The sequence below is a fragment of the Artibeus jamaicensis genome, unplaced genomic scaffold, assembly GCF_021234435.1.
Source record: "Artibeus jamaicensis isolate MK-2021 breed Jamaican fruit bat unplaced genomic scaffold, CSHL_Jam_final contig_465, whole genome shotgun sequence".
Lineage (NCBI taxonomy): Eukaryota > Metazoa > Chordata > Mammalia > Chiroptera > Phyllostomidae > Artibeus > Artibeus jamaicensis.
In genome coordinates, this window is record NW_026521843.1 from 4,246,694 (window position 1) to 4,259,575 (window position 12,882).

Here is a 12,882-nt window from a genome sequence, read left to right on the forward strand (position 1 = left end):
TGAGATCCAAATCCTGGCCCAGACCCTCCTAGGAGCAATCAGACGTGAGGCGGAAGGAGACGAGGCTGAGCGTGTGTTCCCGCCTGCAGAACGCACGTCTCCCAGCACCCCCGTCCGTGCTCTCCTTGGCTTCCCCCTCACCTCTCCAGCGGCGTCATTCTTACCCTGGTTTTTATAGGTAGGGTTGGACCTGTCAATGAACCGGCCCAAGGGGACATGAGGAAAGGAACGGGTTCAGGATTCAAACTCGGCTCTTCCTGGCTCCACATTCTATGCTTTCATTAGCTACTATACTTCATGGTCCCGTGTCCTGGTCAAGGTCAGTGTGGGGGAAACGGTGGCTTTGACCTTTCAAACGACCACTAGCTTGCGGAGACCCCAGTGTCAATGCAGAGTCGAGGCCAAGCTCGCCGAGCCCGCTCCCTCTGTTCCCACACTTGCTGAGCCCGTACTGAACACCAGGCCCTGCGCTCGGCACACTCCCCCAGTTGTGCAGTGAAAACCGGGGAGCTGGACAGTTTGGACCGGGAGCCCAGAGGGCTGGGTGCTAGTCCTGCATGTGACCACCGGTCACCTGTGGCAGCCAGGCCTCAGTGTCCTCATCTGTGAGGTGGGGAGGGGACACCCACGGTGCTCCTGAGCCTTCTGCCATCCGGCCCTTTCGCCCGGCCCCGTGTTCCCTGGGAGCCGAAGGGTCGGTGATGATCTATTTCAGCAGTGGCCTTCGGGACGACCTTCACTCCAGAAGACAGTTTGGTTGTGAGGGTTTATGGGGAAAATGTCTAGGTTAACTCCCCTCCCCACTTCTTCTGTACTTTCCATGGGTACCACACTGAGGCTTCCAGCTTTATGCTGGGCAGGCAAGCGCATGTCGGTGGGGATTCACTGAGCAGGTTTTGTGTCCGAGGCACTGTGCTCAGGACCGAAGGGTGGGGAGGGGAGAGAGTGAGGACTTGCCCAGAGGGGGGAAGTATTCCTGCCACGGGGGCTGGGCGGTAGGGCACAGCCACCCATAAACTCTGAGACAAGGCAGGTGCACACTGCCTGGAGGAACAGGCACGGCTCGGGGACAACAACCAGGGAGAGAAAATATGGAAGCCACCTCTCTATTTTGGGCAGGTTCATAGGCTAATTGTAACTAGTTCTGAAAAACAAGAAAAACCCCAGAGTCCTGGACTGCATCTCAGCTTTAGTTTGCTCACAAGGCCTCCCCGTGCTGGGAAGACGGCCTGGTGGCTTGGCCTGCGTTTGATGTGGCGGAGGCCGGGGTGTGCCTGAATTCCACCACTTGGTGGCTGTAAAGGGATCCCGAGGGCAGTAAATTGAGGAGGTTCTGTGTCTTGGAATGTGGAGACAAGACTCCTTCAGTTCATTCACCGGCAGTGCCGGAAGCCTTACGCTCCCCAAGCGGAGTGCGGAGGAAGTGGTATCTTTGTTAATTGCTCGCCAAAAAGCCATAGGAGGTGGGTAATAAGGGCTGGTCGGTAATAACCCATGCTTTCTTCTCTTAAAATAGCTTTATGCTCTCAGCTTGCACACTTAACACTGTTTAGGCTTCCTGCATGCAATTAACTCTGATGTCTACACAGGACCGGGTGGCCCCGCAGACCTCCGGGGCCTGGGCTCAGTGCTTTCTCGTGACCTACATAAACTGAACACTGTGGATAATCTTGGGCGAAGCAATGGCTAGCTCCCCCACCCCCACCCATAACTGATAATGAAGAGTCTTGTTTCAGCAACTTTGCATCCACTGAGGGATTTTTGCCTGAGAAAACTGAGATTAAAATACAGGTTCGTGTTTTAGTTTGTTTGTTTCCTGATGGTAATTCATCTCCTTTGGCTGATGACTGACATGTAGGAGGAGAAAACATACAAACAGAACGTTTTAGATGGGAGTAACCAGGTGTTTTATTCATTCGGGAGGCACATATTGAAGCATTTTTGGAGTGTATAGCTCCACACTGAAGGTAGGCCTTCAGCTCGGCCAGGGCCCCAGAGCCAGGGCAGACCTGGCCCTTCCCGGGGAGCCCGGTGTCTGGCGGGAGAACATGGAGCCTCCGGCCCACGCCAGGCAACCATGGAAACCCAGCTCTTGCGGGTCCCTGCGGCGCACTGCGGCCCGGTGACTGAAGTGCCGGCAGGGATCGTGAAGGGTGCACAGTGCCCAGCGATGGGAAGGAGAGCCGTCTCAGTGCAGGTGGGCTTCCAGCTGAGCCCGGAACAGAGGAAGGAAACGTCACCCATTGGAGAAGAACATGACCGGCAGTTACTTTATGGAGACTTACCACATGCCCAAAAACATGCTCATGTGAAAGAGCCTGCTGAGGTGGGCCCATTATTATCTAGCCTTTATAGATGAAGAAACAAAGGCCCAGCCCTGGCTGGTGTAGCTCAGTGGATTGAGCGGGAGCCTGCGAACCAGAGTATCACGGTTCGATTCCCAGTCAGGGCACATGCCTGGGTTGCAGGCCAGTTCCCAGCAGGGGATGCATGAGAGGCAACCATACATTGATATTTCTCTCTCTCTCTCTCCCTCCCTTTCTCTCTAAAGATAAATAAATGAAAATCTAAAAAAAAAAAAGAAACAAACAAAGGCCCAGAGAGGTTAACCAACTTGCTCAGGGTCACCCAGCTAGTCAATGACAGACCCTGGATTTGAACTCAGATGTTGTGGCTCTGGTGCTTGTGCCCCAGAGGACAAAGGGCAGGCCAGATAGAGGGGCCTCCTGCCTGTAGGAGCACAGCCTGATGTGGGGGAGCAGGAGGTGGTGGTGAGAACTTCTGTGGCCACTGCAGAGGCTGCAGAATGGGGCCAGTACGGTCCCGCTCGGAAAAGGCCTCAGCCCCCGGGGAGCTGTTTTTAAACTGCAGGGTCGGATGGAAGGGCTAGCAGCCTGACGTGTCTGTCTACTGTCTTTAACGGCCGGCAACACGTGGCTGCCCTGTTTCACTGTGACTCTTCCTCTCCACCTTCCAAACTATTCTGAGGCAAATCCCGGACATCACGTCGTTTCATCTGTAAATGATTCAATATGTATCTCAGAGGTGAGGGCTTTAAGATCAAAAGGAGACTCTCCCAAAGCAATGTGTCACTAGGCCTCTGAAGTGTCTCTTATTAAGTCTCTCTGCATTTACATGTCCTTCCTTCCTGTTTTCCCTTCACAGTTTATGTTTAAAGGGACATTGGAAGGTAATTCAAGTAAAGCAGTTACCATGTTTTAGTTTGCATTTTAGGAAGATCTCTTGGGAGCCACATGAATAATTGATTCGTGTTAGAAGAGAAACTGAGTCAGGGCAACCAGTGATGAGCCTGCTGCAGGATTCCAGGTAGTTCCTGACCATTGGAACCTCCGAGTGCGGTGCCACCAAGCCCCCTGTGTTGTTCACGGGTTGGCAGCCTGCAGCCCGCCCTTAGCTGCGTGCTCAGAGGACTGCCCGCCATGTCTAAAGGAAGCCACCGTGGATGCGTCAGAGAGGAATCATGTAACTTGGTTCTGGAAGGAAACTCAGGGTTCATTTAGACTTCACCTTCCCGGTTATGGTTGGGAAACTGGAACTGGGGAGATGGAATGAAGTTACTTCCCCCGTCTCAGCACCGTGATGGCCCAGGTAGGGTCAGACATCAGTCTCCTGGCCGGCCCACCCCAGCTCTGCTCTGTGATACAGCTGTGCCCGTCCAAGGGAGAGGAAGGAGCAGTGGCATCTGATGAGCACCTACTATGTGCTGGGCACCTGGTGGGCACTTTGCCCTCATGCTCCTTCAAGATGGATTTTTGTGAGGACATGCCGTGGCAGAAGGGTTCAGTCCCACCCATCTCCCACGCCCCCTGTTGCTGAGCTGCTCTCTCTCTGTGCCTGGTGCCCTCATCTGTAAACTGGGGAGCCTACGAATCATTGTATAGGGCTCCTGGAGGTTTAAACGAGAAGAACGTTTATCATGTAAAGTGCTGGGCTCAGTGCCTGGCAGCGGTCAGTGTGCGGTACATGTTCGCTGTTACCACGTTTACAGATGAGAAACACAGAGCTCCAAGATGTTACTTAACCTGCCCAAAGTCACACAAGTAGGGAGTTGGGATTTGAGCCCGGGGCCTTCCAATCTGCAAGTGTGTGTATGCTCTGCTACAGTGAAGTGGGTAGGAGGACAGGGACTTGCTTCCCAACAGAAGGGAGAGCCTGGCTTGGTGGCCCGCGCACACTGGCACAAGCTCAAGATGTGCTGGTTAAACAAATGCCGCCCACAGCGGCTTAAACACGGCCGGACCCGCAGGAAAATCGCATGGCGCCTGCACGTGTGGTCAGGAGCGAGGCGTTTTTATGGGGCGTTTCCCGTGGGATAGTTTGTGGATGGAACGATTTCTCACTTGAGTCTGGATACTTGCGCCTGGCAGGAGCTGAAGGGTCTGGGCCCAGTGGCTTGCTTTCTGGGCCTGTCTCCTGAGGAGACCCTTATAGATGTCCTCATCCTCGGGGGGACTTGCAAAGAGAATGACTTACTACATTCTTCCTCCCGAAAACGTTTATTGCCTTTCAGACAATTTCTTGAAAGATTAGAATTATCTCGTATGTTCAGCTGGGGTGGTTTCAACCACTCTGCAGTCCCCTGGGCCGGTTGGTAAGCCACACCGTGGTCTTCTCGGTCGGCCGTCCCCGGCCCGGGGTCATCTCTCTGAAGAGCAGCGGATTTTCCTACCAGAAAGTGACAGCCGGCACAGAGAGTGATTTGCTCGCTGGCTCCCTAAATACCTACCACACCGAGGAGACCCAGGTTTCTACTTGGTTTACGGAACCACGCGGAGGAGCTCTTCCGGTCTGCGGTTCCCACCCTGGCTTCTGCGGTGGCCCCGCCGGCCACCTTTCTCATGGCGCAAGAGCCTATCCACTGGACAGGGATGGCAGTGCTGGCCTCGGCAGGTCACCCTCAGCGTTTATAGTTCATCCATCTTTTCAACGCTCGGGCTCAGAATCCCTTCCATGGGTTTTGGGGGTCTCGTTGGGCCCTTTGATGCCTGTTGAGCTGTTTATCTCAAGGTTCCCATGTCGGAGGCAAAGGGACCAATAAGAATGTTAGACGACTACTTCAGCGTGTACCAGAAATGACCCTGTGCTCACTCTTACACTTACCTTGTTTCCTGTCTCCTTCCTCCCCTACTGATGTTTACCGACACTCTTACCCCTGCCAAGTGCTAGTCTGAGTGCGGGCACTTACGTACACAGAGCAGTGCACCTCCATGCGGTCACACCACCGTCCCAGCACTTGGGATGCGTGGGAAACTTATGGGGGAAAGACACGAACCGCAGTCACTGTAACTCTAAGGAAGAAGCTGCAAGGCCCTCTGAACAGTAATAAGAGGCTGCAGGGGTCCAGGGAGCAGTGAGCCCAGCCCTGTGGGGCCAGGAGGTCTCCGGAGGTGTGGGCGTTTGAGCTGAGCGCTGACTGATGGGTGGGGTGCGTGCCGATGTGGCCTAAGTGAGGTAGAGTGTGAGTGCGCCCAGAGGCAGGAGCGCGGCGGAAGTCAGCAGAGGGAGCCCTTTGGAATTAGGCCTATTTAACAGGGGTCTCAAACTCGTGTTCACCGGTGGCCACGTCAGCCTTGTGGTTGCCTTCAAAGGGCCAATTTAAGACTTTACAAATGTAACTTCTCCTTAACTAGGGGCACGGATCTTGGCCCTGCCGCTGGGTAGAAACAAGGTGCCAGGCCGGATAAAACAAGGTGGAGGGCTGGATTCGGCCTGAGGGCCTTGTGTTCGCCACCCGTGCCTGAATGAGGACCAGAAGTAAAGCTGGAGATGAGGGTTGGGGGGCTTGGGGGGCAGCCTTGAATGCCACGCTGTGGGTCTAGACCTCGTCCTCATACCACACTTCCTGTATCGACTTCAGACTGTTGCTTAGTCCCTCTGGTGCTCAGGTTTCCCAAAAGAAGGTTTTGCTGCCCTGATTGACTGAGCGGCCTGTCTGGATGCAGTGAATGGGCAAGGATGTCACGGCTTCCCTGTGCACATTGGTCCCCTTCCTGTCCCTTTAGAACACCAGCAGACACGGAGTGCCACACGGGACGTTTCTCCGGGGCCTTTGCTGCGTGCTCCGCTGCATAGGGAATGGGGTTCTGGAAGATCGAACTAACCCGTTCTTGTCTTAAATTGAGACCAAGAGATTGACCCTTATTTCTAAGGCCTTTCAGGGAATCTGAGATTTGCTTAAAATACAGCAGACTGGAGAGCCCACAGGTTTCCATAGCATTGATGTCTCATCTCTCTGTGGAGGTGTCCTGAGCTGTCACCAACAGTGCTGCTTTGGACACGAGCCACAGGCTCAGTTTACCAGGTGTGAAAGCAGACCTGGCGCAAAGCCGTGCAGTCCTCAGGGCCTCGGTCCAAAGGACCTTGGTAAACTTGCCAGCTGGAGAATGTGATAAAATAAATGAGTCTCAGCCTCAGGGTGCCCCTCCCAAGGGCCTAGGACAGTTGAAACCAGCCATACCCGGGGCCGGGCATGGGCTTCTTCAGGCAGAGCCATGTGACAGTCAGGTGGCAAAGCCGATCCTCACAGTTCTCCACAGTCACCCTGGTTCTGGTGAGTACCATTCAGATGGATGTGACGGCTCCGAAGGTCTTCTCAAGGATCTTCTCTGGGTTTTAATAGTTCCTAGGGGTTAGATTTACCATCGCCACTGCATAGACAACCTTCTCAGAGCCTTGCAGTTGATGGCAGCCTCTGTCGCCTCCCAGAAAGTCCCGTTCTGGTCTTGGGTAGCAGGACTCCGACCCCGTGACAGCCACCTTGGAGCCCAGCTTCTCCACTCCCCCGGCCTCGGAGCCCCCAGACCCCCTCCCCGCTGCCTGCCATGCACTGCGGAGCATTCTTCATTTCTCTTCAGCAGTTCGTTGAATCAAATTTCTTCACTCCAGGGTGGGAATCTGCACTCCCATGGGGTCTCCTAGTGTATCTGGTATCAGTGAGCAAACGCCGAGATTCTGTAACTGGCCAGCGCGGAGGGCGTGGGAGCACGCCGGTCCGTGCAGGTTCTTGGTCAGGGCAGACAGCTGAAGGGACTGTTCTCGTCCTGGGAAGTTTGCTCTCACAGGCCTTCCGATATGCACCCAAGGGAGTTCACGCTTCCGAGCTTGCCTGGGCCCATGTCCATGGTCAAGTCTTCTTGGCCCTCTTCCTGTTTGAGTCAAGGACACATTGCTCCCTGCAGATTCTCTGGCTGTGGTAGAGGGCATGAGTGGTCAGTCTTGATGAACCGTGTGTTATCGAAAGAGGATTTTGGAGGTAAGCCGGGGATGGTCATGGTCTGTTTTTCCTCCAGGATTCTCTGGGAATTGTGTTGGCTGCGGAAAGAAAGGCTTCTGCTACTTCACGGAATTCTCCAATCACATAAATCTTAAGCTGACCACTCAGCCCAAGAAGCAGAAGCACTTGAAGTATTACCTGGTCCGCAACGCCCAGGGGGCTCTTACCAAAGGGCCTCTCATTTGCTGGAAGGGCTCAGGTGAGCGGTTCAGCTGTGCGGGGCAGGTGGGTGGTGGGGTGTCCCCTGGGTGGGCCAAGGTGCCCGTCAGCAGGACTTTGCGGAGAGACTGCTTGGTGTGGGCACGAAGGCAGGTGCGGGGTCAGCGTGTGCAATTAAAATGCCACTTTGAACGACAGGTGTTCAGTTTACAGCGTCAGCCTCCTTGTGTGGGCCATTTAAGGGTTGACGGAGGGCTGCACCATGCTGTGCCATCCTGTGGCCAGTGGTTGCAAGGTTCTCCAGTGGGTGACTTTGTCCCCCAGGGAACATCTGCCATCCTGTGGAGACACTTGATTGTCACGGCCGAAGGGTGCTCCTGGCCTTTGAAAAGGGGGGCCAGAGCTGCTGCCCAACATCCTGCAGCTCACAGGACATTCCACCCTCCCCCAAAGAATGACCCACTCTCAAATGTCCATGTGCAAGGTTGCAGAACCCCAATTTAGAGAAACTTGGCTTGAATAATGTCCCCCAGTCCCTGAACAGAAAGAACAGCTCCCGTGTCCCGGCCCTAGAAGAAGTCCCTGGGCCCCATGCCCGCCCCCCCCCGTCTCCTATGTGGTCAGGAGGGCTTGGCTGCAGTGAGCTGTTGGTGGGGGGAGAGAGAGGGGGTGGATTTCAGAGGCCCAGCCTCGGCTGCTCCCTGAGATGTTTCCATGGAATCGGTGTGGAGGGGTATGTTCTAGAAGGATCCTCAATGAGACGACTGGGAGGACCAGCCTTCGGTCCCTCACTTGTCCATGTTGGTTCACTTCTGGCCCCTTGGAATCTCCCAGCCAGCTCCCACAAGCAGAACAGGGGCTTCAGGAGGGGCTGGCTCTGGGCCAGCCTCTCCCCCCACCATTCCTATCATCACTCTTCCTTTTCTTACATCGGTCAGTAAACACTGATACTCTATGAGCTGTTAGCATGTGCCAGTCCTTTTCTGGGTCCTGGGGAGGCAGCAGGTCTTCCCCTGGGGGACCAGTGAAGGGTTTTCATCACCTGCTGTGGCCAAGCACCTTGCAGATGAGGTACATCCCTGGGGCTGAGGGCAACTCGTGGGCTGGAGGAAGGTATGGCCTGTACCTTTACCTTTGAGTGATGGGCAGTGATTAGATAATGCATTTGTATCATCTGCTTTTCTCTTTTCCCCAAATGCTCACTATTGTCGTCTCCTGACAGCGTGTCCCTCTGATGGACCCCTGCCCTTGGAGCACGGGTGTCCGGGTACCTGGCTCTCCTGCAGGACAAACCCCAGGCTCGGAGCTCATCTCTAGCTGGTGGGGGCAGCAGTGACCTGGTGTTCACACCCTGTCTTGTCCGCAGAGTTCAGAGGCCGGCCGACCACCGCCGGCCTGTGCTCCAGTTCCCTCTTCCCGCCGCTGGACATCTCCGGGCCCCTGGCTGCCTTCTCCGGGGACCCCACTCCTGGAACGAGCCCCAGCATCCCCACGGGGGCGCAGCCTGCAGGTGAGGCGGTGGAGCAGCCCCCAAGGAGCAGAACCCGGGGCCTGGCATGTCACCGGCATGGCTGCTGGGTGGCGGACGCTTCCAGAGAGACAGGGGCGTGCTTCGTGTTCTCTTTCTGCAGGGCTTGTGCATTTCGTCTTGACCTCGGGAGAGTTTTCAGCACAGAGTGCTTTGTTTTTAATTCGGAAAGGTGCTCTGCACGCCTCTTTGCTCTGGCACGTGGTCCCCTTGTTGGTGGGCTGGTGGGATCGCTCAGCAGCCCCAGTCTGCAGCATAGGGTTTGCTTTGTGATGAGCACTAAGTCGGCCTTGGAACTGGACTCCTGGGAGGGGCAGTGAGACTGGACACTCGCTTTGTCCCATGCGCCGTGTGCCCCAGCTCTGTGCGTGTCCCATCCAACCCTAATGAGCCCCTGCGAGCAGGCTTCTGTGACCACCTAGTACTCGCTGGGAAGTTGGGGCCACCAGTGCTGGCCTGGGACCTCACAGGAGGGCAGAGCCCAGATTTGACAGTAGGTATTGCTGGCTGAAGCCTTAAACATGGGAGAGGCGACCACATTAGGCAGCAGCCTTTGAGGGACTCGGGGGACTGGTGGTTTCTGTTCCTCTTGCCCAGAGGGTCTGAGGTCAGACGCTGAGAGGAGCCACAGCCCCACCTGGCTCGTCCCACCCGTGACGAAGAGGTTGCCCTGGGCTGAAACATGCCCCTCCGGGTGCCACACCTCCCTCCCCACCAGGCAGTATCTGCTGCTGCCCTCCCTGTGCCTGGGCCACCTGGGACCTCTGCCACCAGGCAACCGGAGGGGCCACGGCTTTGGCATCAGAATACCGGGGTGTGAGCCCCGGCACTGCCTCCCCTCACTGGGCGGTTTAAGGCAGGTCCTCTCGAGTCTTTGAGCGACCTCTGCTCCCTCCTCTGTGAGGCTGGAGGAGACCTCCCTGGCCTGGTCTGCAGGGCGGCCGTGAGACTCGGGGAAGAGCAGACGCTTACTCAGTGCTTGCCGCCTGCCAGGCACATTTCCAGGGACCTGACTTGGTCATTCTTGCAGCGGCTCTGCTGTGACCCCCACTTTATGGGTGAGGAAGTTGGAGGAGGGGGACGTCGAGGAGGGTCCCACAGCTAGTACAGAGAGCCTCCGGAGACCAGGACCTGTGGCTGCCCCCAGAACGACCCTCAGTCCCGGGAAGTCCCAGCCCCTGTGAGCGGCCCGGGCCTCAGCGACAGCTAACCCAACCGCTGTCCCTGGTGCGTCTGACACAAACCTGGGCCTGGAGGGTGAAGGAGCAGGTGGAAGGAAGCAGAAACAGTTTCCGGGGCAGTCCTGAATTCATGGAGCCCCACGGGCCACTCCTGTCCCTCTGGTCCTTCCCCCACCAGGGAGTGCTCACTGCAGAAGTGTGTGTGCATGTGTGTATGTTTCAGCATGTTTTCTCAGTCGGGCAGAATTGTCGTGCTGTGAGCTGACCTGCTCTGTGTCGTTCTCTGTGCCCAGGACCGGCCTCTGGTCACCCCCCACTCACCATAGCCACCAGCCCAGCTGTCTTCAACGGCAAAGACTCCCCGAAGCACCAGCAGCTGGTGAAGAACAAGCTGTTGGCTGTGACGCGGCCCTCGGCACTAGGTAGCGTTGCCCATCCTGGGGGTCCTGTCCTTCTCTGGGTCAAGGCTTTGGGGGGCAGACATGGGAGCTTCCTGGAATTGGTGTGGCTTGGACAGAGAGTCTGGCCAGGGCAGCAGATGCCTCCTGGGTCTGCAGGGCTGTGCCCAGGCCCTGGTGCTGGGTAACGGGTTACACCAAGAAGCCTCGAGAACCTTTCGTGAGATGGGAGACCTGTCTTATTGTGAGCCACCCATCAGAAGGGCTGCAGAGTTCGGGAGAAGCAGAGGGTGACATGGTACCGTGTGAACAACACCAGATAAACACGGATCCAAAACCCACCTCTGTCTCTTACTCGTGGGGGGTCTTGGGTCAGATGCTTCCTTGTCTGGAGGTGTGAGTTCTGCTCTGAGGGCAGGTGAGAGGATCAGAGGAGGTGCTGTGTGGAGAGTGGGCATATCTGGCATCTCACTAGGGCACCTTACCACCACCCACAGCAGCAGCATCATTGAGTTTGGTCTGTTCAGAGAGGGCTTCCTGGAGGAGGCGCCAAGTGAACTGCCATTCACAGCTGGGGAAGCATTAATTGGAGATGGTTTGGGAGGAAGTGAGGAAAGGGGATGAGGAGGTGAGTAAGGGGTGGGAAGGGGGTAAGTGAGGGGGTTAAGCTGGCCCCCTGCTAGAGCAGAGGCTGTGGGTGAGGAAGAGTGGCAGGCGGAGCAGGGACCCAGCTCTGCTCGCTGGGAGCCTCGTCAGAAACCAGTCTTCACCACCTTTCCTCCTCCACGCGACTGTGGAATGGAGCCTTAGGGTCCATGGCTGTCCCTCTGGGAGAGCTCTTAGAGGCCGTCTGGTGCCACGTGCTGCTTTGTGGAGGAGGAAGGGGAACCCAGAGACAGCCAGGCACACAGCCTGGCTCTCTGCCTCCACGTCACCGCAGTGAGGGCTTCTCCGGTGGGGTCTTGAACGTCATCTCCCTCCAAGCGGAAGGAACGGTGTCTCTTCTGAATCGGGTCCGAGACTCCCCAGCCTTAACCTTTGGGTTTTTTCTCAGGTCTGAGGTCAGGCCTTTGTCACTTTCCTGGTGGGAGGAACCCAGGCAGGCACCCACTTTTCTTCTCGTGTTTGTTTCTTCTTGGGTGGGTGCTGATTTTAGGGCAGCCGTGTGGCTGAGGCTTGGGGCCCGGGCACGGTGATGGGGCAGCCTGGGCCCTTGGTGCTGCCCCTTCTACACTGAGGTCTGGGCAGCTGTCACCCCAAGAGGAAGGCAATGAGGAGCTGCCCTTGGCCTGGGCCCTGCGAGCCTCCTTCTGCTGTGAGTGAACACACTTCCCTTGGAGGGGACGCAGAGAGCCCCCTGTTCCCTAGTGTGACCTCAAGCCCTTCTGGAGTCTGGCTCCAACCAACCAGCTGTTCCTGTTCTAGAGTCACGTGTCCCCCTGTACTGGACAGTTCGGTGCCCCCACCCCATTGCCCCCCATCTCTAGAGCCTGGTCACACATCTGTGCCCTTGCAGAGCACCTGCCTTTCAGAGCTTAGATCACTTGTCACCTCCTCCCCACTGGTGTCCGTCAGGCCAGTGAAGAGCAGGGCTGTGGCCACCCATCGCTCGGAGCCCTGGCCCCAGCTGTTGCGGAGCCGGGCACAGAGGGGCTCAGTGGACGCTGGCTGAAGGGCGTTGCCTCATTCACAAGCCCACCTAAGGGTCTGGGGTCTCTGCCTTCCTGCTCGCTCTGCAGGGGGCAGAGATCAGTTTTAAGAAACTGCTTCTGGGCAACAAGGGGTGTTTGAGGAGGGCCGAAGGCTGCCTCAGGGGCAAAGTGTAGTCCCTGCCGGGCAGCCCTGCAGGGACCCTTTTTGGTTGTCCCCAGGGGTGGAGTAGGTCCGGGAGCTGCAGGTCTGCAGGGAGTTTGGGCATCAGCCGTGCTTGTGAAGAAGCACTTTCTCACCCTCCAGAGATCGTCTCAGAGACCGATTCTGCGGGCCAGGGCAGAGCCTGGGAGCAGACGGTTTTAACTGGCCCTTCCTCGTTCTGTCCGGCTCCTTCTCGGGCCAGACTCAGAGAGACAGTGCTCCAGGTGGCGGTTCCCAACCCCTGTGATGCCTTAGGTGCATCGGGGAGCCTGGGGGTTGTCAGCCTGCCTGCACCCCACCCCCACCGCAGATGCCGGGGTCCTGGTTTACGTGGGACGGGGCTGCATTGGGCATGGAGGGTCCTAAAGCTTCTCAGGTGAGTTCAATGTGCAGTCAGGGTTGATCATGTAGCTCTTTAGTAGAGGGCAGATGTTGCATCCAAAAATTGATCCCAAAAGTACGGTGACC

The 12,882-nt window shown here is 56.7% G+C and overlaps 1 protein-coding gene across 11 annotated transcripts in view; it reads left to right on the forward strand.

Annotated features, from left to right (window-relative positions):
- GREB1 (growth regulating estrogen receptor binding 1) overlaps positions 1-12,882 on the forward strand; it is a 93,322-nt gene that overhangs the window by 44,446 nt on the left and 35,994 nt on the right. For all 11 annotated transcript variants that reach the window (XM_053667131.1, XM_053667129.1, XM_053667130.1 and 8 more), the window contains exons 5-7: positions 7,311-7,493; positions 8,820-8,963; positions 10,456-10,584. In XM_053667131.1, coding sequence (XP_053523106.1) covers positions 7,311-7,493; positions 8,820-8,963; positions 10,456-10,584 — 456 coding nt within the window. The remainder of the gene's footprint in view (positions 1-7,310; positions 7,494-8,819; positions 8,964-10,455; positions 10,585-12,882) is intronic.